At 36.7% G+C, this 26870-nt stretch overlaps 1 protein-coding gene across 1 annotated transcript in view; it reads left to right on the top strand.

Annotated features, from left to right (window-relative positions):
* LOC111155335 (platelet derived growth factor C) overlaps positions 1 to 26870 on the top strand; it is a 196911-nt gene that overhangs the window by 117664 nt on the left and 52377 nt on the right. Inside the window, exon 3 of the mRNA XM_022515489.1 lies at positions 25347 to 25527. Within this exon, the coding sequence (XP_022371197.1) occupies positions 25347 to 25527 (181 nt within the window). The remainder of the gene's footprint in view (positions 1 to 25346; positions 25528 to 26870) is intronic.

The following is a 26870-nucleotide window of genomic DNA, read 5'->3' as shown; positions in this document are numbered from 1 at the left end:
ATGTTAATGATGAATGGTGTACCTAGGAGGACTAATTTCTAATGGAAAACTTCTTTCTTTTAGTTCTTTTTGTTTGTTCTTCTAAAGCAAACAAACTACTCATTACATATAAAATTTTACAAAGAGATGGACCATGACAGACAACATTTGAAAAACAATTGGTTAATCAGTCTGCCCAATTTAAAATAGTGCCTCTTCTTCACCAAAACGACTGGGGTTCCTTCTGGAGAAAATGTCATAACCCATCCAATTTGGAAAAATTTTAATATCAGAAATGGTAAATAGGCTAAATGAAATAAACCAGTTATTTTTTTAATTATTTAGGATTTAAGATGATCAAAATTGTTAGTTTTTTTGAAAAGATGTATTTATTAGAGAGAGAGAGAGAGAGAGCGAGTGTGCACACACATGTGCGGGGAGGGGAAGAGGAAGAGGGAGAGAGAAAATCTCCAGCAGATTCCTGGCTGAGCACAGAGCCAGAAGCCTGGCTCCATTCCAGGACCCTGACATTGTGATCTGAGCTGAAATCAAGAGTCAGATGCCACCCAGGTGCCTCCAAATTGTTAGTTTTTTTAAATTAAAAAAATCTTTTGGGCATTTTCCTCCCTTCCTGCTATTTATGATAGAATTAATGTGACATTATTTCCTCATTTATGTACTCTTCCATTGAAGGAGTACTTCTTGAGCTCTGTGGGAAGTAATAGGGGACTCAGTGATTAGGAGATGGCTCATGCCCCCAAGGAGCTCGCAGTCTGGGTAAAGAGACAGACAAGTAAATAGGCATTTAAAATAAAATGCCACCGACTCCAGAATGATAAACACAGAGTATCATCATTACTGTAACTGGTTATGTTTGGATTGCTGTGTTGACCATGTTCTAGTTCCTACCCTAACTGTGTATCTTACCAGCAACAGTCTATAAATAAATGTTATTAATTTTATCGTGGAGAAATTGGGATGCAGGAGTTACCCTGCCCTGCAGACTTCAAAAACTCAAATACTCATTTTTTTTTTTTGTGTTTCACTCTAGTAAATCTAACTTTCCAGGATGGTATAGATTCTTTATGTCAATTTCACAATGCCGGCGCGAGCTGTGAATGATAACATTTTAAGGCACCAATCGCTCTATGAAAACTGTATAAAAATATTTGTTAGTTCCATCTCCATACAGCTGAAGTTAAAGGAGGGCAATATGATTGATTCAGCTGATGATGACTTTAGAGACCCATAAGTGTATCATAAGAATTTTATTTTCCAAGCAAAATGTTTTCATGAAGCCCTTAAGATGACTGAGAAAACACAAAGGCACCAATAGTTACTAGTGCCATAAACAATCTTAAGTTTCAGTGCTTAGAGTCACATGAAGCTCCTTACCTCCATAATTCCCAGCCTGAGTGTGCACAACTGGGCGCTAAAATAAGTAACTGGGTATTGAACTGTAACGTAGAACTTTAGTCCTATTCATGATGGCGGGAAAAAGAGAGGTTCAACCAAAAATCAGGTACACTGTGGGAATCTTACTACAAGAGCTGGTAAGATTTGCCTGGTGATACAGATGTTGGTTTGGCCACTTTGCGGGATGCCTACCACAGCTGCTGTCAAGGGGAAGTGGGGTCAGTTGACTTAGAGCATTTGTTATTCATCCCCAGGACCTACGCTAGGGGCCCATCTATGCCAAAGCACATGCAGGTTGGTTACCTCAGTAAATCACTTCTTTTCAAGGAGCAAGGGCAGAGAGCGTTGGGGGGAGTTGTGGAGGTGAACACTCAAGCATAGAAAGACTAGTTATAATCCAGAAAGTGTGGAAATACAGTGTGTATGCGGCCTTGAAGCGTGGGTAAGGCTTCAGTGGCTGGCACACCCCTAAAAGTACTCAGTAAAAGCCAGTTAGAATAAAATAATCAGTGTGGTAAAGAGAGATGAGCACTCTACATAGAGTCAGAGTGGAGAAGCCTGGAATCATTTATAAGCTATGAGTTTCTCTGGAGCTTGAGAGGAGGTGGAGGTGTGGTCAGGAGAGGCTGTATGGTGGGTAGGCTCAGACTCGGGGGAATTTTGAATACTAAGCTGATGGATTTGCGCTTCTGTTCTTCCTTATGGTATCAGAAGCTAAGGGGTATTTTGCAGATCTAGGTCATATACTGGTCTATGTTTTAGGACGAGAATACTGATGGGAGGAGAATCTGAGGGCAACTGGAATCATTAGGAGGAATTTTGTTATTTCTCATCCACAAAAATTTACAGTTTACATAGTCTCTCAGACCTACATTTTGCCTAATTATTTTCTCATTGGCCCAGTGACAGAAAGCAAATGTTCCTCTCTTACCATTCCTCTAACTGCCTTCACTGCTGGAGTTCTGTGTGGTTGAGGAGGGTGGGAGGGTGCCTTCCCAGGCACAGATGGGCAAAGAAAATCTATAGCTACCCCAGTGCTTCTTAGTTCAAAGATACCTTCTTATTTGCTGTAGGGCACAAGTTTTAGGGGAAACAAAATGACCAATTTCAACACTGCTGACATTGGAAATATTCATATTAAATGCAACCAAGGAAAAACTTAAAATGTTAAATGGTCGTTTGATTATAGAGAAGAGACCGGTGGCTTTCCTCTTTTCTCCAAGGATTAGGCCAAGTGTACATGGCCTCTGAGAACAGATGATACAGAATATTGCACCATGTCCAGGAACAATACTAACAATTCTGTGACAGGTGTGTCATAGTAAAACTTAAGTTTCCCTATAGGTGGTGGTGTAAGGCAAAAGAGGGTAGGGTTCATACATGGAAGTGTAAGTAAGACTCTTTTAATTTCAAGTAACCACAAATAAGTAACCAACGTAAAAAGGAAATACTTGGATTATGTTACTGAACATTTCAGGGGTAGGCTTTATCCAGGTTCTGAATGATGCCATCAACTCTGCCTCTTTTTCTCTGCCTCTAAAGGCTTGCTCCCTGTGACTGACTCCATTTTCAGTCTGTCTTCATAAAATGGAAAGAGAGCCACAGAAGTGCCATGATTTTAGCACTGGCCATCTTTGAAGGATACAAGAACTTTTCTTATAAAAGCTGTCAGAGGAGTTCTGATCGGCCTGGTTTAAACCAAGTATCTATCCCTGGGGCAATTAATATAGAGGGCATGCGTTAGTGAGCATGTATTACTGTTCTTGGCAAGATTTGGGTTATGTGCCCATCCCAAAGCCAAGTGATCGTCCAGGATTAGTGGAGAAATGGTCCCTGAAAGCAAAACTGTTTAATTTTTTTCCACCAGAAAGAGGAAGGGGTACTTGTGGTAGAAAAATCACCATCTCCATTCTCCGGGTGAAGAACCACTAGGAGTTGAAGTGTAGTTTTCAGATTTACACTTACTGGTTTTCCTACCTGCATTTCTGGCAACAGAGTCAAATTCTCTTCAGAGTGAACATTTTGCCACTGCCCTTTCCAGCAACTCCTTTGAGTACAGTTAGCTCAATGCCATAATTTATAGTTTTGTTATCCTTTGACCTCTGTAGCAATTACTTTTATAACTTAAAAAAAAAAAAGTCATTCCCAAGAGGGCTTAAAATGAAGGGTGGGGACGTGACCAAGTCTGAGATCAAGGGACTCTGCCCTTGGCTAATGAGATGTTTTGGTTTTATGTTTTGAAATGTTCAAAATCAACATTTCAAGTAGGGAAAGAATGTATCTTGTAACTCCCAAACTCATGTCTGGCTCACCCAGTGTCTTGTCTCTCACTAGCCCTTTACCTTTTTTTTTTCCTGCATCTTATCCTCTCCTCTCCTGCTCCCCAAACCTCCCTCTCTTTTTCATCTTCCTTTTCCACCTTGTCTGCTCAATCGTTGCCCAGATATCAGTTTATTGCGTTGATTTAGAAAGAGTTTTACAGTTTACACTCTGGAGATCTGGGAATATTGGAATGCCATTCTTCGTGCCAGCTTTACTTTCCATTGCAATGTTGCTGCCGTTGGGGTGATGGTGAGAGCTCTCGTGTGAGTCGTCCATCTGGCACAGTGCCTTAAACAAGGACAACTTCTAGGACCAATGGAATACCCACATCTCTAGCCAGCTAGCTAGTTACCTATCTATACAATGTTACCCGGGAGATAAACTAAGCAAGAACAACAGAGCACCAGTCATCAATAAAGGATTTCTACATGTGCACATCTTAAATATACTGTATAATTCTGCACTTGCCTTTCTTTGCTCAGCTATTCCGTGTTTTGTGCAGATGTATCTCCAATATTAAGTTATTAACATTATTTTTCTGTGTGAACTTTCAAATAACACATGTCCTTCAATTCATCTGGCCCTCTCTCGGAGACCTAGAATGTGTTCAGATCCCAGCTCTCTTTGTGAAACAGCCTACCTTCTAAAGAGGCCAATCTTTAAATAGGCTGTCTCCTCTGCATTTTATAATGCAGGGAGGTGCTAACTTAGCATTTATTTTTAATTATTTGATGAAATTGTTTCTAATTATTATTTGACTTCCTCTCTGAAGTTTTTTCCGGAGTGACTCCAAAATGTCTAACACTTACAAAAGGATTGTTGTTTTGCTATGTAATTAACAAAGATTAGATTAACATATTTAAGAAAATCTTTCCAAGTGAAACTTAAAAAAAAGATTTCATTGCATCTGATTCATATGTGAAGGTACAGAACAAAAGTTAAAGACCACCTTCCCAGTTCCTTTGGCAATGTTGGTCATACGTATACTTCTGTTTTCAGGAGAAGGAATGATACGACTATAATCTCCTGTTCTGTCTTTACTGCAGATAATACAGCATAATCTTGAGTCCCAGTAGACTGATGCAGTATTGGTCATTACGGATGCTTGGCTTCTGGCCTAACAACAATTGGCAAGATCTCTGTGTAGTCACAGATATTCACTCAAAGGTGGGCAAAGAAGAAGGAGGAGACTAAGATTCCTGCCCCCATCAAGTGAACTTTGCCTTTGTGAACATCCATTCAGAGGAGATAGGAGGTGATCTGCTGAGATGCTTATTTTTATGTAGATATGGAAATATGCTCTTGCCCAGAATAAGATAAACCTCTTTAACTTCTATCAATAGCTATGTTGAGGTTACTGGTATATATAGAGGTGTCTGTTTTTATTCCATTATTAATATCCAAGAGGAGACCACGAAGAAAGGAGATTTGCCCTCAACACATCAAGTTAATACCCTGAATGCATTTTTTCGGTACACACAACGTTAGGACTGCTAGTTTGGGAAATGAGAAATTCCGAGTTGTGCTGTGCTCCATGTAGTGTACTGATCCCTTATTTTTTTGGTAGGATGAATTGGCAACTTACATATGTGAGAGAGTTTAATCTACTAGGAAGAGTGCTACCTTGGAACACCTGACATGTTTCAGATTCAGCTCTGACATTTGCCATTGGCCATATGGCCTTGGTAACTTACTTAGCCTTTTTAATAATTACATTCATAAATCATAATCAAAATGGGAGGTTGGGTTCCAGATGAAGATTCACGTCATTTCCACACTGAAAGATTTATTTCCCTAGAATATTCAAAAGTATATGGGATACTAACATTTGTTTTACCTTTATCCAAACAGGTAATGGTTCTATAAAAGTTCTTAGAAAATTTAAAGTTTAGTATAATATTATAACTTTTCTGTTTCTATGAAAAAAATAACTTCAGATTTTTTAGACTGTTCATATGTACATGATCCTTTGAATTAAAATTCAGTTTTTAATTTGACACTTGTTTTATGGACATTCTTAAAGTTCTGATGAACTCCATATTGTAATCACTTTAGTAAAAACAATTAGCTGGAAATGCCACTACTTTAACATGATCCTGAACATTCTCTTGTCACCCCACACCTTTTCAAATTGAGTAATGTCACAGTAATGTATTACTCAGCCCCATTCCTTCCCATTTTGAGCTTTAAGAATCTCCTTCCTTTAAATTAAATTTGAGAAGAAATTTCACCGCTTAGAAGTCTATTAGGCACACAGTTCCTTCTTTTGTCATTTTTAAACTTAACTGAATAACTCAAGACCATGAAGAATTCCTAAAAGTAGTGGAATCAAGTTTTTGATTCACTGTGCTGCTGATAGTTACAAAGTAGTAAAGAACTTAACCATTATATGCAATACATTTAAAACTTCATTCCCCAAAGATTTTTCTTTCTCCAAAAAAGTTATTCCCCATAGCTATTTCAAGTCCTTGAAAAAATGTTTGAAAAATTTTTCAAATCTCAAGTATGCTTTGCTCCCTGTCTGCTGAGATGCACAGATCGTTTTGCCATATGGCAGCTGATTTAACCCCCCTACTCCTTTCTCACCAGAAACCCCATGCACTAACTTCAAAAACATCATCTACTTCTTGACCTTTCTATCTGTAGCTCTCCATCTCAGTCCGTCAGTTTGAATAAGCAAGCTAGTTCATGATATCAAAATATTTGTGTAAATGGAACCAGTCATAATTTATTGCTTCTAAAATTATTTCATGGGATTGTGGTAGGCACTGTTTTTGCTGAGGCATTGAGGTTAATCTCAGTGGAAATGAGGCCCGCACCGAATGTTTTCCTAGGGTATTTTGAGAAGAAATCTCTCTAATCACAGTTTACTTACTATTTGTCTAGATTAAGAACTTCCAAATAAGTGTTGATAATAGTTGGACATCGTGCTGCAAATGATGACCTCCTCTTTTGAGCTTAGCAGAATTCACAGACTCATTTATATGTCTCAAGAACTTTAATAGGAAGGATTTCTTAGAAGAGAAAAGGGAAGGTTCAGAGATCTACCCAGGGTTTTCCATGAAGCATGCAAAGAAGGGAAAGAGAAGAGAAGGAGGGAAGAAAGAAAAGAGAGGAAGGAAAAAGAGAAGGAAAAAAGAAAGAAGGGAACGAGGAAGATGACCAGAAAGCTGCAGGTTGCGTGAAGACGGTGTTCCTTTTCTTATGCTTTCAGTTTCCGAGGCAGGTAGAGAAAACCGGCAGATAGGTGCCATGGGGTAAATGCTACCATTGATCGAGCACCTACTGTTTGCCAAGCCCTGAACTACGTTAGTTACTCATGTGAATTCTGATCTTTCAACACTCCTGTTTGCAGAAGGTATCATCCCTGTTTTACAAAGAAAAAAATAGGGCGCCTGGGTGGCTCAGTCAGTTAAGTTTCCAACTCTTTGTTTTGGCTCAGGTCTGATATCAGGATCCTGAGATCGAGCCCTGCATTGAGATCAATGCTCCACCGATGTGGGCATCGGGATCCATGATCAGTGCTCAGGCCAAGCCTGTCTGGGATTCTTTTCCTCGCCGTCTGCCCCTCCCCTCACTCATGTTCACTTGCTCCCTCAAATATATCAAATCTTAAAAAAAGAAAAAAAAAAAAAAAGGAAAACAAGTACAGGCTGAGAGAAGATACAAAAATTGTCCAAATATGCAGAGCTAGTAAGTAGTAGAGATGGTATTCACATCTTTGCTCCAGTTCACACTATTTTATAAAAATAGAATTATCAGTGTCTCTATTAGCTGTTGTATTATTTGCTAGACAAGAGGAACATCACTGTCTGTCTTTCCTGTTCATCATAAAACTAAATAAAAATAACACCTTGTAAAAGAGTACAAATCGTTAGGTAATGCAGTCATGATCACATGAACAATTTACTTCCTGTTTAATGATTTTGATAATAAAGTAGTTACTGGTTTACAACACATAATGCCATCCCAGAACTGTTTGCTGGTAATAGGAATTTACGGTCACCGGTCTTTTACAATTGGTGCAAAGTTCAAGTTTAATTATGTTCCAGTTGCCCTGGCTGCGGTTAGGTGATGTGAGTTTACTGTCCTGTAATCAGAGATTTAATACGTGTTTATTGAATCCCTACCAAGTGTAAGGGGACCCGAGTGACAGAGCAGTGACATAATCCTTACCTTCAGGGAACATCTAAGCTAGCCAGAGATACCTATGCTCAAAAGAAAGAAGGTAAGAGGAGACCAAATGCTGAATTGTGAAGAATACAGTACATATGCTAAGTGTGGAAGCCCAGACGAAAATGGACAGTCTGGTAGAAGGTCAGCAAGGGGGCCACCCAGGGGCCACCAAAAACTGACCCTGACCTCTGTGAACTCATCACTAGAATGTGGCCTGTAGCCGAGATGACAAGAACCTGATTTGAATATTGAGTTATGTGGAACAGGGATCAATTTCTCAATGACAGTCTTAAATGAACCACACTCTCACAATGCCAGTCTATAATGCACAGTTAAATGTAGTACATTTAAATGAAAAATATAATGTTCAAGATTCTGATTTGACAGAGAGGAGAACAAATAGCCACGGATGGTTTTGGATGGGGTGTATGCAGTTTGCACACCAGTGTATGTTTTATGAAAGTGGCATGAGAAGTTAGGTCCTTTTAAGGTAGGGCCGCCTCACAGCGGCTGGGGAATGGTGTGCAGAAGGAGCAGGGAGGGGAGGGGTTGGAGAGGCTTTCGGGAAGGCTACTGGAACTACTGGGGTTTATTAATGGAGGCTTAAAATCGTGAGATTGAGGTACGAAGAGAGGAAATAGACAAAAAGTATTTGGAAATAGGCAAAGATATTTGAACTAACAATTTGCAGGATGGGCTGTGTGTGAGAAAGGAGAGGGGTTATAGATTATGTCATAATTCATTAATCAGGTTGGGGAGAGTGAGAGGGTAAAACCCATCTACAGTCTTGCCTGATTCTTCCTTGAAAAAGGTGAACTGTTAAGTTAGAGAGAATGATTGGTAATAAAAATGAGGTTGAGTTTACTTGAGAATATGTAATAATACTACTTTTCCAGTCGTTTATTCAGTAGGGTAACCATCCCTGAGGATGAGGTATATATGTCCTCAGTTAGCTGATCTTCCCATGGGATCTGAAAATGTCCCTAATTGGAGACAGATGTGAAAAAGGGAACAATTAAGGGGCACCTGGGTGACTCGGTCTGTTAAGCAGCCGACGCTGGATTTTGGCTCAGGTCATGATCTCAGGGTCCTGGGTCTTGGGATCCAGTCATGCATCCGGGCTCCATGCTCAGTGGGGAGTCTGCAAAGTCTGCTTGGGATTCTCTCTCTCCTCTGCCTCTTCCCCTACCTCCACGCATCTGCACTCTCTCTGTCTCTCTCAAATAAATAAATAAATCTTACCAAAACCAGGAACAGTAAGATACTTAAACCATAGAGTTAAAACACAGCATGTTGCATAACCAGTATTAAGCAAGTGTGCCAGGTGTACATAGTAAATCAAGGTGTTCCCCATGTAATGGTTAACATGTGAGTAAATGAAGGCCAATTAATATTATAATGGATTTCTAAAAAGTAATGTCTATTTTACTACCCTAAATAAAGTCTAGTGTCCTCGTTTTTTAAAAAAACCGCTTGCAGTTATTTTTGAGAAAACTAGTCATGCTGATTTGTGAGTAGCCAGAATTAGAGAAAAAAGGAAACAAAAATCTTCAAGAGTATAAATATTAGTTACATAGGGATATTCCAGTAACACATGTGTAATCATGACTATTTGCTAGCCTACTCTGTCTGCATACATTTGTGTAAATATGTATGTTAGCAAATTATGTATCTACAAACTCCACCCATCCAGCTCTCCATCCATCCATCCATCCATCCATCCCTCAAGATTCAAATATTGTGCCAAATATTGAGACTAGAGTGATTATTAAATGGGTTCCTGGCTTTCAGAAAACATTGACAAAGAAGGGGGCCAGCGTGCAAAAATATAATTCAAAATAGTAATGGGTGTGGTGGTGTGGACCATGCTGTGTGAAAACATTGCAGGACTCAAAGAAACCTTCTCTGAGGAGGTCATACACTGCTGAAATCTGAAGGATTAGTGAGAATTTGACAGCTGAAGTGGTGGAGGTAGTGTTATTGGTAGTAAGAGGTGTAATCAATCAGCTTTCAAAATATTGAGCATTTTAAAACACAGGATCCCATGCTCAATATTTGAAAAATTGCCATTAGGCAATTTCTAAGTATATTCAATGAAATGTCCTGCCGTATGTGCTTGGAACCCATTAGTCATAACTTGGTGATATAAAGTACGTTCTTGACCTATGACAGGAATATTATTGCTGGAGTTGCTGTACTAAGAAATGTGGTCACATTTGCCATCTGGTGAAATAGCTGTCTCGCCCAGGTTGAGGTTCACAAATGACTAAAGCCCTGAGTAGCCCACAATTACTCAGTTGCCCAAAGGCCTACAAGTAGAATGGAAAGTTGTCTGTGTTTCTTCAGATCCCTGAAGCTCAGGGTGGGGTTAGTTTGAAGAAGCATGACTGCTTTCTCTTTTATTTTCCTTTCTAGTTTGAAGTACTTCAGTTCTCGTGTCAACCAAATTCGATGGGTCAGGGTTCGTGTCATAGTGTCATGCAGTAGGTAGACTCTGGGGACACGATGACTTAAAAAGAAAGAAAGGAGGGAAGGGAGGAGGGAAGGGAGGAGGGATGGAAGGAAGAAAGGAAAAAATGAGGTCCCTGTCTTCAAAGGGCTTATATTTTAAGTTTATCTTTAGAATTGTCCTGTGCTATACAGTATTTTAAAGACATTTAAGTATGTATTTTCACATTTAAGTGAAAATATGAACAGCTCTGTAATGTGAAGCTGGAGTACATAAATTGCTGTAAGTGGCTACTTGTTGAACCTCATTTTGGCCTGTATGTGTGATAAGTAACACAGCTTTTCAGGTACGTTTCTCAACTAAAGGTTTAATTTCTCTTTGGTTTTATTAAATTACTGAAGCGATATTAATGGGAGCTTTCTCACTCTGCCAAATGACTTGACACTTGAACTTTATCTTTACTACTTGTTTGTCTATAAAATTAATAAAATTAAGAAGTGAAATACGTGATTGATTCTTGGCATTTTCGGGGAGGGAAATGGAAGCATGGTAGAATGAACAGGTAGATAAAAATGTCTGAACACGTGAATAGAAGTGATGAGGTAATACCAAAAAGAGAAAGGAAAAAAGAAAAGAAAAAAAAAAAAAAAAGAAAGAAAACAAAACTAGCCTACCTCTTCTGTCAGTGAGAACTCTAAGAGAAAACATCTGGAGCAAAAGAGGAAATGAAGTGAGTGATACACTTGAAACTGTTAAAAACTGCTAAATTTTCAGGTAGCAAGAGAACATATTAAAAGCTATAGTAGGAATCCTGGATATTCAAGCACCTTGAAGGGGTAATTTTAGCAGGATAAGGAAAGAAAGAAATACAGAGCACAAGGAAAAATTTTAAAAGTGAGAAGAGGAAAATTAAAAAAAAAAAATCTAAGTCCAAAAAACCCTGCCTAAGGATATTACCCAGGAAGGTGGATTTAGCCAAGTGGGCACTAAGCCTAGTATTTCTTATTTCCCTTTTCATGCCGCAAAATATGAAGTAATCGCCTTAGCAGGACTTATTACAGTGATCAAATCACCGAACAATCTGAAATGTTTCCTTTCATATATGAAGGTCTTGTTTTGTTTTGTTTCTTGAATAAGGACAGTCTTTTCTTTTCTTTTTTTCCCCAATTTGTTTGTATGTATTTTGCCTCAATCTATAATCAGGTTCTGTGGAAAATATAATTCCATATATACATAAATCTTTTGTCATTGGAAATGGAAGTGATGACCCTAGAAAAAACATGAAAGTCAAAAAGTTTTAATACTTTTAATATGTAGTATGACTAGCATGACTTGCTTCTCTGATTCTGAAATTCTAAATTCCCCACAAAAGAGGTTAAATTATTTTTCTTCTGTCAAGACTTGAAGCCTCAGAAAATGTATTTAATGTCTACACATCACTAAATTTTCATTAAATAGTTTATTTTAGGTCCCACATAATCTTGTTCTCTAGTGAAGATCGATTGTTTCAAAACTGCTAAGTGAATTTTTTACAAAAAAATCTATACTAGCTTTACCTAATTATGTCTCTGGAGTCTACATATATTTTCATGTTTTAAAAGTATTTCAAGAGAGAGCCTAGATGCTCATTAATAGATGAATGGATAAAGAAGATAGGAGATATATATCGATACAATGGAATATCATGCAGTCATCAAAAAATGAAATCTTGCCATTTGCAAGGACTGGATGGAACTAAAAGGTATTATGCTAAGCGAAATAAGTCAATCAGAGAAAGACAGTTATCATACGATCTCACTGATATGAGGAATTTGAGAAATAAGACAGAGAATCATAGGGGAAGGGAGGGAAAAATGAAACAACAGAAAACCAGAGAAAGAGACAAACCATAAAAGACTCTTAATCTCAGGAAACAAACTGAGGGTTGCTGGAGAGGGAGGGGGTGGGAGGAATGGGGTGGTTAGGTTATGGATTTGGGGAGGGTATGTACTATGGTGAGTGCTGTGAATTGTGTAAGACTGATAAATCACAGACCTGAAACAAATAATACATTGTATGTTAATAAAGTATTTCAAGAGATTAATTGCATGTATTGATAATAAACATTGTTAAAATAAATATATACTTACTTGGGGATAATATAAAAATTAAAGTACTATAAGTAGAATTTTATTTTTTCTAACCTTACTGTAAATCTTTATACCTTAGAAACACACATATGTCTGTGTGCATATGTAGGTGTGTGCATAATCCCCATATGTGTAAATACATACACAGACAGATATACATGTAGTCTATATAGTGGGAAAAGGTTGAAAAAGCAAACAAAATAGTAAACATTCTGTTAGCTGCTTGAAACATTGTTGTAACTTAAATTAGCTGAGGTGCATAAAAAAACTAGAAAGCTTAGAAATCTAAATAGAATTGGTATTAGATAATGAAAATGTAATCCATTTATTAAGAATTTTCTTTATGGGGGCACCTGGGTGGCTCAGTGGGTCGGTCTCTGCCTTCAGCTCGGGTCATGATCTCAGGGTCTTGGGATCAAGCCCTGCGTCGGGCTCTCTGCTCTGCGGGGAGCCTGCTTCCCCCTCTCTCTCTGTCTGCCTCTCTGCCTACTTGTGATCGATCTCTCTCTCTCTGTCAAATAAATAAAGTCTTTTAAAAAAATAAAAAAATAATAATTTTCTTTATGCTGGACTCAATTCTATTGTGCCTTCTTGGCACCATTCCGATTGGTATTCTATCTGATAAGGGATAAGGGATATATTTCTTACCAGAAGAGTCAGATGGAGCCTCTGTCAAAAAAATTATGAAATGTACTTTTATGTTCTAAAGGCTGACCTTTTGAGGTGTGATTTGTGCTGTGCAGTAAATAAGAAAAAGGATTTGCCCTGTGGAACAGCAGTCCTCCCTCATTTACCAGTGAGCACTTTGGAAGAGTTTTATAAAAGTGACAGAATTAGGAAAAGGTATTATAACATCTCCATTGGAGGCACTCGCTTTCCTTGATGGGATTAGAGCTTTCCATGGTCAGAGGGCAGACCTTGCCCAACACAGGATTCCACTGGGTAGTACATACCTCTCAACACTTCTATTAGTAATTTTTTTTTCTCGTTTCATAATACATTGGTATTTATAAATTGGTTTCCATGGATATTCCCTGTAGACAGTTATGATATTTGGTGATAACAGTTCTGTATAGACCTTGGAAAAAAATAAGATTTTCCAGAAAATGTTGTAGTGGGTAACGTTCTAATAACGTGTTCCATGTATAATTACATACTTTTTGAAATACTACAAACCCAAAAGGAAACATGATTAGGTTCTTAATGTGGAAAAAAAGCCAAGATTTTTTTTTTTTTAATGACCTCCTCTACTACCTGGTTTGTTTATTTCTTTATTTTGCTGAAAAGGAACCTGAAGCCTAGAGCCATTTTATATTGAACACCTATATCCTTAAAATCATCAGTACATCAATCTGGATTGACATTCTCTGCTCTTCTGTTTGTGTTTATTAAAGTATAAGTCTATGAATCTGTTCTTAGATGTCAAAAGTTGAATAATGAATTTTGCTGGAATGCCTAAAATTTCTTTTAAATTCTAAGACCATTTTTTTCTCATTCTTTGATGATAAGTCGTCCAATTAAAAATAAATATTCAAGGGGCACCTGAGTGGCTCAGTCAATTGGGCGTCTGCCTTCCGCTCCAGTCAGGATCCTGGCATCCTAGGATCGAGCCCCACATTGGGTTCCCTGCTTATTGGGGAGCCTCCTTCTCCCTCTGGTACCCTTTCTGTGTCTGTCTCTCCCTCTGTCAAATAAATATAAATAAAATCTTTTAAAAAATAAGTAAATAACAAATGAATGTTCAATAAGTAAAGATGCTCAAAGTAAATACTTAGGTTTTTTTTAAACATTCATATTCAGACATTGTACCAGACATTCTATGATACTCTAAAATGACATATTTCCATCTCACTATGATATATTCTAGAACAAACTCATTTTATCATTTTCACAGACATCATCACCAAAAAGTAAAAGTAAAAGTAAGAAGTAAAAGTAAATTTCCATCTCTAAACCTACAAGCCTAAATGCCTGGTGCTGTTGATCAGCCATTTAAATATTTTCTTTTAAAATCAGACCTGAAGTCATAATAATGCTTTGATAAGCATAACATGAATCCTGTCCAAATTTTGCTATCACGCTACTTAAATATTTCTCTTAGCCTTAGATCAATCCATATCTGGAATACCTCAGTATTTGCAAATGTAGCAACGATACAGTATAGATAAAAACTGAAAGAACCAAGCCTACAGCAAAATCCTTTAAAGATGTCTTGATTAATGATGTCATGGCCTTTTATAAATACATTTAGGCAATGAAATTCATCTATTCAAAGAACATGCAGAAGGGGCAGCCTGTAGGTGCCTTTTGGTAGTGGTTACTTGTGGGAACAGTGCCTGGAACTGTCGAGGTGTTAGGTAGATGAGAGAGGATATTCATAGCCCTTCCTTCCTTCTTATCTTGAATTTTGATGCCCTTAAAGTCATTCTCTAAGTGTACATTCCTATTTCAATATTCCTAAATATTCTAAGCTCACTTGGGATGCTTTGAAGGAGGTCCTACTTTTTTTTTTTCCTATTTCTACCTACCTCTACCAGCCCTCTCTCTTTTTATGCTTACCCTATTTATTGAAAGTAGAAAGGAAGATGACGAGATGATAGTCCATCAAAGAAAAATTTTGCTTTAGTCCAGATAGAATATTAATTTTATTTCTTAAATTCAGTTTCTCAAATTTCTTTCAATACTAAGTGGTTCAGTTGTTGACACATGGAATAAAGGTATGTTATTGATCATTCGCATGAACTCTTCCTGAATTACTACTCATTTAGTAGTGATTCACTCAATGTGTGTTTAATAAACAGCCTCACACACATTAGAACATCATACTAGGCAGTCCTGAATGTTAATGAGATTTCTTTTTTTTTTTTTAAACTAATTATAGGAGTGTAATAAAGAGTACTAGAAGTAGTCTTCTGGGTAGAGAAGAACATGAATATTTTACTTTGCTTTGGGGGCAGTCTCTGAATTATGGCTTAGCCACCTAAATCTTGGCATTATTTCAGTAGTAGTACACGGATAGGAAGTGACGCTTCTGTAAAAATGCATAACTACCTGTGAGTAATAATTGAGGATAAGTAACCATATATTTCAATGGCTGATCAGTCTTGAAGAAGATTCTGAGCAAACAGGTGAGTGCTTTTGATATGTTATGGCACTTAATCCTCCCAATAGTCATAATATTGATACTCTTATTGTGCTTATTTTATGGAGCATAAAATGCTGACACAAAAAAATCAGTGTTCAGTGTTTTCAGTCTACAGATGAATCTGTCTCTTCTACTACAATGAAAGGAGCAACTGTTAGTAATAATAGCTTATATTATTTCGGCTGATTAGAGTCAGGAATGTTACTTCCACAAGGAAGAATGCCAAAGAGAGCTGGTTCTGGGGTCTGCCATGATTGAAAGTAGGGATCCTTGCAACTTAGCGCTGTATGAGGAGCTGTGGGGCCTGTTCTTCCACACGGTAGAGTCTTCCATTGCTTGCACGTATGACTGCAATGATAGTAATTACTGAACACACACACACACACACACACACAGACCGTTTATTGAGCAGTTTATTTGTTAGGAACTTTTGTAAACACTTTATATACTTTCTTTCATTTGAAACTCACAACAGTCTCGAGAGTTAATGAATAGTTTCCACATTTTAAGGAAGAGGATCTGGAGAGTTTAAAATCAGAGTTCTTAACAGTGAATTAGGAACACTGACACTGAGCCAATGGTAAGTTTCTGTTGTGTTGTTTAACTGGGTAGAGACAGTAAGGCATAATGGTTAAAAACACAGGCTCTGAAGCCTGGAGCAAGGTTCCTGTTCCAATTCATTACTCTTAGCTGTAATGGCTTTTGCCCTGTTGCATTATCTCTCTGTACCTGAGTTTCCCCATTTATAATGTGGGTATAATATGGATAGCTATGGAGAGGGTTGAGTTGGAAGATTGAATGAGTTAGTATTTATAAAGTATCTGGTACATAGCAGTACCATATGTAGTAACATAAAGTTTGCTGTATTGTGGTGATTTTGTTTTATACAAATATTGTAGAAGTGTTATTTCTTAAACATTATAGTAAAGTTGTGCCTTTTTGTCATTTGGTATATTATGTACATTTCCTCATATAGTGTTTATAATTTATTATTGAATTTATTACTATGTGTTGTTATAATTCTGTGAGAGATATTTCCCCCTTTGCAGTTTCTGGTATTTGCTGTTATAAGGAAAAATTAGTGATATTTATATATGGATCCTATTTTTAGTCACTTTACTGAAGTCTCTTCTGTTCTGAATGGTTTTTAAAAGCCATACCCCACACCAACTCATATCCAATTGACCTTCAAAATATAGAGAGCATATAACCATTCTTCAGCTCTCCCTCCCCTACCATACTCTAAGCCACTCCATCCCATACATGGTTATTTCCAAGCTTTTCCAGTGTCAGTGCTTTACCTTTCTGTAGTCTATCGTCAAGGGAATCTAGTATCAAACTAAGGATCATTTTTCTCTTCTCTTTATGACATTTGTTTTCTTTTCTCTCATAGCTAAATAGCTACACCCTCCCCTCAACAAACAAACAAGCACCTGAAAATAGTGGTGAGAATGGCCAACAATATCTTTATTCTAGCTTTAAATAGAGTGATTTCAATTTTATTTAATATAAGACTTTCAGTTAGTTTCTGTTAAATAACTTGCACCATGATTTGAAAGTTTCCTGCTAGTCACATTTTACTCGTGTTTTTAATCTAACTAGTTGATTTTATCACATTGTTTCAGCATTTATTAATATGATCCTGCAATTTTTCTCCTTTAATCTTCTAAAAGGTCAATTTTGCCTTCATCTTCATGTTCACGAACTAAATCCACATTTTGTCACGAAGTATGCCATCTTTTAATCGACTATTGGATGATATATGATGAGCTTTTATTTGGTATTTTTGTGTATCCCTCAGTTTTTAAGTAAAATTGTCATGATTTTTAATGTTTGATTTTGCCAGTTGAAAGAATATGAATACCAAGTTTTTCATTTATTAGAGATTTTAAGTTTCATTTAACTTTCCAGCTTGATTGAGATGTAACTGGAATATAATATTGTGTAAGTTTAGGGTGTACAGTGTGTTGATTTGCTACACCTGTATATTGCAATGTGACTGCCACCACAGAGTTAGCTAACATCTTCATTAGGACACATAATTCCGTTTCTTTTGTGTGATGAGAACATTTAAGATCTAATCCCTTAGCAACCTTAAAGTATATAATATAGCATTATAAACTGTATCCACAAAATTTAGGTGAGTTTATTTTACTAGTAATTTAGGTAAATATCTGCCATTTTCATTTATTTACAAGTGCTTATATTTTTTTACAAGTGCTTATATATATATAACCTTGAAATTGTATGTTTCTTTATAGTCAAATAGAACTCTCCTATAAGTCCCATACCTTTTCATCTTTCATTGACAAGTGTTTGATAATCTTTTCAGTTTCTTCTAGAGCTATTAGTTCACTTTTTCTACATCAGTCAATTTTGATAACTTACATTTTCCTCGTAAGTAATCCATTTCATTTAGCTTTTCAGGTTTCATTAGCATAAAGTTACATAAAACATACTTACAAATTTTGAATACATTTTTCATCTGTTATTATATCTTCTTTCTCACTACTAATTCTGTGAATTGTTGATTATATTCTCTCTGTCTCCTTCCCCATCCCCGCCCTTCTCCTTACTCCCCCTGTCTGTGTCTCTCGTTTTTGAGAACCAGCTTTTGGTTTTAATTCTAAATTCTAATTTTGGTTTTGAATATATCTCTTATAGTTTCTGTCTTCATTAGTTTTCCCCTTATGCTTTGTTTTGATTGGTTTTTCTACCTTTTATTTGGTAACAAGAGAAATTTAATCTATTAATTTCCTACCATATATAATTCTACCATGTACAAATAACTGTTTCTCATAGGCAGAACTATCATATTTTCATGAAAATTACTCCATCGGTGTGTTGTCAGCCTCTGAAGCATGCTTAGTGGTTTTACACATTTTCTATGTAGATTTAAAACTATCAACAAAGAATTTAGAGTAACTAAAAATAAATATACTAGTACCCCCCTACCCAGTGTTTCGGTTACCCAGGGTAATTTGAGGTCTGGAAACAGATGATCCTCCTTCTGCTGTATCATCAGAAGGTCAATAGTATAAGTAATAACACTACTTCACAGTACCTATGTCATTCACCTCACTTCATCTCATCTCATAGGTTTTTTATCATCTCACATTATCACAAGACTGGCGAGTACAGTACAATGAGATATTTTGAGAGAGAGGGAAAGACAATAGTCACGTAGCTTTTATTTTAGTATACTATCACGATTGTTCTATTTTATTATTAGTTATAGTTGTTAATGTCTTACTGTGTCTAATTTATAAATTAAACTTTGTCACAGGTACTTATGTGTATGAAAAAACAGTATATATGGAGTTTGGTACTGTTGGAAGTTTCAGGCATCCAGTGGTAATCTTGGAACATACCCCTTGCAGATAAGGGGGACTACTGTATTACCAAATTAATTTAAACAAATATCAGTAAAATGGATATTCCCAAATTGCCAAGTTGACTGATCAGTTTATTTGAATAGCCCTTACTGTTTCTTTAGCCATTGAATAAAGCCATTTAGCCAGTTTGAACAAAGACACAAATTCTCTACAATTAGGTCTCAAAATAAAGTAAACATAGCTATCTATTTAAAATATATTACACAGTGAAGCTTAGAACTTAAGGGTTCTGAAGTTAGCTTGTGTTCTAGAGTTGAGCTGCCAATGTGGAAACCTTGGCTCTATAGTTAGCTGCTATGTGACCTTGGCCAAGAACTTAGTTTTTCTGTATTTTATAACCTGAAAAATGGGCACAGTTACAGTATCAACTTTTTGTGATTTTTTTAAGGATTAAATGAGTTAAAGTATAAAAAGCAACCGATAAATGTAATTATTATTAATATCAATATGTGTATATTGAAAGTTTATATGAACATTTTGCTGTTTATAGGAAATCTAATAGATTCTAATAAAATAGAACCTAAAAATAGGAATCTAAAACTTCTATTCTGTGTACGAGTGGTATTCTGCTAAACCGAAGTATAATTTAATAAACACTGCAGAATAATTGGCGTCTTACTAATTTTATTACCTTTCCCAACAAATTTGGGCTCCGGGCGACACTGCAGAGCTGGGTCTTTTAAGATCCACGTTTATTTGTTGGCAGGGTTTTACCCTACTGTCAGGTTCGGTTTTCTTTAGTTTTTGTTAGTTTGAACTAGAAACAACCTATTTTGCCGGACTGGTTTATTTTTGTTGAAGGAAGCTGGCTGTCTGACAATTATGTTTACCAGGGAATTTATTTCTCTCGTATACTCCTTACAGTTCTCAGGGGTAAGAAAGCAGTCCTCATACCCTCACAGTTTTTAAATTCCCACATGAGAATGAAAATTTTGTCTACAATGCCAGACTTGTTTGTTCAACATAAAAGAACATAAATCCTCCATGGGTCCCCAGGGGTTTGCTAGAGAAAGGGAGTGATCATTATAAACCACTTAGCGCTGTGTGCTCTGTATCATGTTGCCGTGAGAAAGTGATGTTTGATTGGCTCATAAAATAGGTTTAGTAAATCCTTTAAACACTGATGTGAGCAGTTGTGCATGTTGGAAATTAATACCTGAGAGTGTATTATAGGGATTACCAAGTCTCCAGAACAGTCACCTGGGCATGCATAGATTTTTGTGTGTAAGGAAGATTATGTTTTGTGATTTCACTTTTATGTGTCAAATGCTGGCTTGGTTTTAGCATCTCCTTTTCGTTTGGCTGAGGCCTGCAGACGTCTTTCATCATTGTTTTCTCTCTTCTTGATGTTTTGAGCAGTGCTATGGTATATAAACCAACCAACTTTCACACAGTGAATTCCATCTGCAAACATTTTATCAGAAAAAAGAGAAACTTCAAAGTATTAGGGAAGGCAACTAGATTTAATGCATGAGCCTTTTTCCAACCACATCCTATATATCCTCAAACAATTTAAAGGAAATACAGAATTGTCAGTGATTTTTGGTTTTTGTTTTTCTATTTTGCTGATTAGATAGCAACAATGAAGCTTGGGAACACTGTACAGGTAGATCTTCACTGGGTCTATTTTACATGACCTTAAATATAATTTAAGTTTTTAAAAAATGCAATTTTTGTAACCATATCCTTTAGCAAAGGGATTTACTGTTTTGATGAAGGGGGAAAATTAAGCTTCAGTAAATAATGATGTTACTGATACTTTTCAGTTCCACAGACATCTAAACCATCATTGAGTATGACCATTAAAATTGATGGTGGAATAAATGAGTGAAATTTAGAATTATATTGTTATAGGACCCCACTTCTGAAAAAATATTACAAGTTCACTGTGAAAGAATTAGTAGCACATGTTAGATTCTGCTGTTTTATAGGGCAGAACACAGTACTTTTTTAGATGTCCATTTCATTTAACCTTCATGGAATGTTAAAAAAAAATATTTTTTTAAAGCACTGTGGTAAATGTGTGCATCAGGCTTGTATGAGGTGTAAAAATTAATTGCCAACTGTCTAGCTGCAAATCCAGAAATTGTTATAAAAATTAGTGGATTTTTTTTTAATCGCATCAAGTTAGGTAGAAAATCTTCATGAAAAAAGTAATAATGTGCTTCTAACTGTTATTTGCAGGACAGTGATTTTTGTAGCAGGATGTAAATAGAGCCAAAGTTAGGACTTACTTGTTCCTTAAGAATTTAACATTTATAATCCAGCTGTTTTGTTTATATAATCCCTTTAAATACTTCTAAAGAGCTTCCAATCAGATACATACATAACAATGTTTATTTTTTAATAAATAAAAAAGTATATAATAGTAAAAATACTTAATGTGAATTCGTGTAGTTCTCTTGCATATGGTCTTTTTCTCTTAAGATGCTTCTATTAGAAAGATAATAGTTATTTTGCAAATGGACTGAAGTAAATTTTTGACGCTTTGAGTTCCGTCCAACCAGTTTGCTGAAATGACTGAACTGCCAAACCGGAGGGGGGTGGCTTTCGGTTTCCGTCGTCTTTGAGCTTTCTTTGGTATCCGGCACTCAGGGCACTGTCCACCACTTCTGCTTCTGGTGGATATTTCCCTTCCCTCTTCACTCTATTCTGCGGCGTCAGTCACAGGGGCTCTCCTCACATCCCCCCAGCTGCTCCTTTTCAGGATGTTTTTGTTACAGGCTCTCTTCTTTCTACCCACGTTTGTAATGTCCTTGTTTCCTGGCATCCTTCAGATACGTGAAGATTCTGTTCTCTGCCCGTGTTACTCCCTCACTGAAACCTCCACAGCCAACCTCTCTAAGGGAGGCACACTCAAATGCCTCCGTGGGCGGTACTGCAAGTAGGTGATGATCTGGGCATTAAAACAGCAGCAGCAGCAGTAGAGGCAGCATAGAACGTAAATGGACATCTTTAAAAACTTAGAACATGTCCCATCCAAAGCTATTTCCGCCTGGTCCCAGTCTCAGCTGCTGTGAAGGAATGAAGGTTCAGTATTCATTCCTTGGTTCATCAGATAGCAATACTGCTCTTACTGTGTTCCTAGCACATAGATGTTAGGGTTAAGGCAGGAAATGGAAGATACCACCTCTCCTGGAGGTGACACCAATTCCGGAGATCTGAGGAGTCATACCAGGGCTAATGATATTTAGTATTACCAGATCTTTAAATTTAATTAAAAAAAAAAAAAGCAGAAATTCAGACTTCCCTGTGAAATTCCACTTTTTGGAATGTTGATATAAATTTTGGAAAGAAACATAGAGCTTATTAAAACTGTGCTGACCTGTTTGCAACATTGGCCTACAAATACTCCAACATCTGACTCTGAAGTACCCAGGCCTTTCCACCTACACCTATTTTTCCGGCTTGATCTTCATCTGCTTCTTTGTTTCCTGCCCTCCACTCACCGCCCACCATGCCTGGCCCCCTCTTTCTGCATCTTACGTATTGTACTTCTCACTACAGTGCATTTCCATTTCCCCTTTTTTCACCCCTGGTCATTCAGTACCCACTGACAGCCCAAATGTTCCTTTGTAAGCTGACCCTAATCTCACTGTATAGAATTACTCCTACTCTGCCAGTATTCCACAGTATTTCCTACGCACTCTCATTGGAGCACTTACCAAAGTGTTTTATGGGCCCTGAGCCCAAAGAAGCTATAGTTTCATCTTTGTATCCTAAGAATCTAGCTTTGCACCAAGTCAGCACTTCATAAATGCTTACAGAATGATCAAGCAGGTCTGAAATCTGGCTTTCTTCGAGCTTACAATGGTGGTAACCTACATTATAGAGGTTTAGGCAAAAAACCCCCCCAAGCACAAAGAGATACTCTCTGAATAAAAGCTTTGTTTCACATGTAAACAGTCTTGATGTAAAAATTATCCTTTCATATCACGTGGTAGCTGTCCACTTCTGTACCAAGTATATCTGAAATAACTACTTAGGTCTGTTCTACCCAACTCTTCTGACCTCTGAGCACGCCCCTTTTCGGTCCCACCACACCCATACACCGAACTCCTAATACGGTGATACTGGTTGACTTACACATTAGTCATTGATGACCCCAGACTCATCACGTGGTAGAGCAGATAGTCTGTCCTTTGTATTTGAGTTTTATTTATTGTTTTCAAACTCCAAAGGTTATATTAAAAGTTCATGTGAAGGTGGGGACAAGGGATGACGGGTGGAGATGAAGGACAGTTTTATTGAACGGCAGCTGTGTGCCAGCCCTGTTTTAGGTTCTACACAGGTGTGCTGTCTTAAGACATCCCTGTGAACTAAGTAGTGTTGTCGTCAATGTAAGACCAAGGAAAATGAGGCTGAAACAGGTTAAGTTACATGTCATACGACAGTTCTGGATACTTCTTCAGGATGAAGATGAATAAGTAGAATTGGCCTGTTAGATACTTTGTATATAATTTTCACCAATTTTTTTCTGTAAATTCAATACTGCATAATATACATTATTTTTAGTTGTCTAACATCTGCTAACTTTAGATTTTTGGAAGAATCCACCGGCGATTTTCAACCATGTCAGACCTACCTACATTTTAAGAAAAGTTTTACAGTATCCTCTTTAGTATTCTGAAATGAGTTTATGGAAGCAATCATCTATTTATGTGCACAGTTGTTTAAAATATAAATACAATGGCATGTGTGCTACAGAAACCAGAAATAGCAAAGTAAGTTCTATGAAAATAGTGGATTTAAATACATAAGGACACATGCACAGTTACACTAGGAAAATAAAAGTGGTCAGATGCTTGCATCTTTTAAGTAGACTCATTATGAATATGACCGTTATAGGTACAGATGAATATGTGTATGTTTAATTGTTTTAATTGTACAGATAGTATAAGCAGTGTTCCTGTTCATGATATGTTTTTCCAAATAGTAATTCTTGGTAAAGTTCCAAAACATGGAAACTTTCTTCAACTTACTCAATAGCTTAATTTCTGGAAAATTTGGTTTTAACTAAAACTGCAAAATATATTTGTGTTTGTATGTGAGATAATTACTAGTTTCCAAACTCAATGAGCTATATCAGAAATTTTGCCAAATGAATGTCTAGTGAACTATTTGGAAGGCTCAGAGAACATGGGGCAGAGACAGACTTCTTGGACTTCCCATTGTTGTTGAACTTCCCATCGTTGAAATCCCTGGACCTTGCCTATTACATGTCATAGTGCCCACTTCACTCCTAACCTCAATATAGCTGAGAATGCCTCTACAGGTCACTTCTGAAATGTTTTCTTAAGAGACAATACTGCTCTTCATGAGTACCACTGATTGAAGCCTTCCGAACCAAAATTAACATTTGTTGGCAAAATATTATTTATTCCTTATGTTTAAGATACTGTGTATAGTGCAGTGTGAACTCAAAGAATATAAAAATCAATTACTTTCTTCAAGGATTTAAGAGACTAAGAAAATGGATCACGTGTTGGGGGTGCCTGAGCCGCTCAGTTGGTTAAGTGTCTGCTTTCGGCTCAGGTCGTGGTCTCATGGTCCTGGGATCAAGTCCTATGTCCCACTCCCTGCTCAGTGGAGCATCTATTTCTTCCTTTCCCTTTGCCTCTCCTCCCACTCTAACATGCTCTCTCTTGCTCCCTTTCTTTCTCTCTTGCTCACTCTCCTTCTTTCTCTCAAATAAATAAAATCTTAAAAAAAAAAAAGAATAGAAAATGGATCACTTTCATATATAGTGAATATTGAAAATAAGTGTTTATCACAAACAGAAAGATGGCGGTGAGCTGAGAACACCAGAAAGTTCTCACAGAAGCAGACTGGTACAAAGCAAGATTTGAAGGATGTATGTGTAAGGATGTGGCTCTAGAAAAGCTTGCGTTGGATCAGGAAAGGGAGCCAGGGAGTCTGCCTAGGGTGAAAGTGTTACTGTCAGAAAGTAATGGGCAGTGATAATAGCAATTAAGATTAGAGTACAACTGTCATGTCCATATGGAAATTAAATGGAATAATTCACAAACTGAATGTCAGCTATGGTTGCTGCATACAAAATATTTAAGTGTTGAGATGGCTGTTCAGTGAATTTGAAGTTCATTAACAGTTTTATGGAAGGCCTAGAGTAGAAGACTCATTTTCCTTTAACAGAGAATGCATTTTCAGTTGTATCTCTTCTTTGGACTATTTTATTATATTTACCCAGTTAAATATGGAATGGACTCCTGGCTCTGGTCCATAGATAGATTCATTGGATCCATGATCGTGGACTTTGAATTGCTACAATAGCAGATCATAGGACTTTATGTCTCTTTTGTCTTTGTGTCTTGCAGGTATGACTTTGTAGAAGTTGAAGAACCCAGTGATGGAACTATATTAGGGCGCTGGTGTGGTTCTGGAACTGTGCCAGGAAAACAGATTTCTAAAGGAAATCAAATCAGGATAAGATTTGTATCTGATGAATATTTTCCTTCTGAACCCGGGTTCTGCATCCACTACAACATTGTCGTGCCAGTAAGTATCACTTAGAGATTTCCTTATTTAATTGAGTTACTGTTCTGTGTGCTTATTTTAAAAAGGATCAGGAAAAACAAAAAACAAAGACCTTTCCTTCGCTTGATTTTTTTCTTATCCATAAACATCACTGTGGTATCACAAATAACTTGAATTCCTTACTATAGATCATTAGCCCGGTGAAATACCTTTTTCAGTGCAATGAGATAACTTGTTTTTTACAACATTTAGGAGATTACATCATATCCATTCCCCCACAACTCACTGATATTTCAGTATTTATGGGAAATCACATATGTGGGTAACATTTTCTCCGGAAAAAAAAAAAAAAAAGGGAAAATCTGTGTATTTATTACTCATAGCATTTGGATCACCATCAAAATTTGGACCGTATAATGTCTTCCTGAATTTCAAGTTTGAATCATATTAAATGATAAAATACGATTTTAGTTTTCTAGCTTTTCTGGAGACCTTTCTTATATGATACCCCTTTGCATTTTGCTACCTGTTACTCTCACTTTAAAGATGGAAACTTTGAAGCTTAACACGGGATTGTAATGGTTTTAATTTTCAAATTCACTTGTATATTTGGAATAAATACATTGGAGAACTAGAAAGCCAGCATGATTTGACATTAATGCCATTTTAGCTAGATTCATGTCTGTAATTGCGCTAGAAGTTCATGTTCTTAATTTGCTGTCTTACTGTTCCCCTCCAGTTAAGGTGGCATCATTCCTTACCTGAACCTTCTGAAAAATATTTTTTAAATGTGTTGTTTATGAATACGTGCATAACCTTTTTCTTTTTATTGAGAAAGATAAATTTACTATTATTTTTAATGTTATCAATGTTATAGTAAAATACATCTTAAAAAGTAGTTATCTCTATTTTCCTACTTACCCTGCTTAAATAATATTTCTGGCTCTTTTGTTTCAAAAAAGATGTTTTGAAATTCTCACGGGAATTTAAGAAATCTACTTTGCCTTATTATAATTATTACTATAATTTTAGTTATATCCTGATTGCTTGTACCCTTTATTTCATGCCCAGAGCATACTGAGCAACCAAAAAAGGAAACTTCACCTTAACATTACAATATGAATATAATATACAAATTTTAATATTGATTCCATATTTCCTAATTGGCTTCACGAATTGCTAGCTTGCTGTGTGCATTGTTCTTATACCCAGAAAAAGCACAGGTTTTAATGCATGTACCCCACACCCTGTTGTGTTGCCAGTGTGCCTGCTGGTTTGCTAAACCTTCTGTCAAAATCATTGAAGATCTTATTTTCTATGTTATTTTAAATGGTGATATTATTGATCATATTTAAAAAGCATAC

Source organism: Enhydra lutris, unplaced genomic scaffold (assembly GCF_002288905.1).
Source record: "Enhydra lutris kenyoni isolate GAN:26980312 unplaced genomic scaffold, ASM228890v2 scaffoldscaffold3, whole genome shotgun sequence".
Classification (NCBI taxonomy): Eukaryota; Metazoa; Chordata; class Mammalia; order Carnivora; family Mustelidae; genus Enhydra; species Enhydra lutris.
This window is presented reverse-complemented; position numbering and strand designations above follow the sequence as displayed.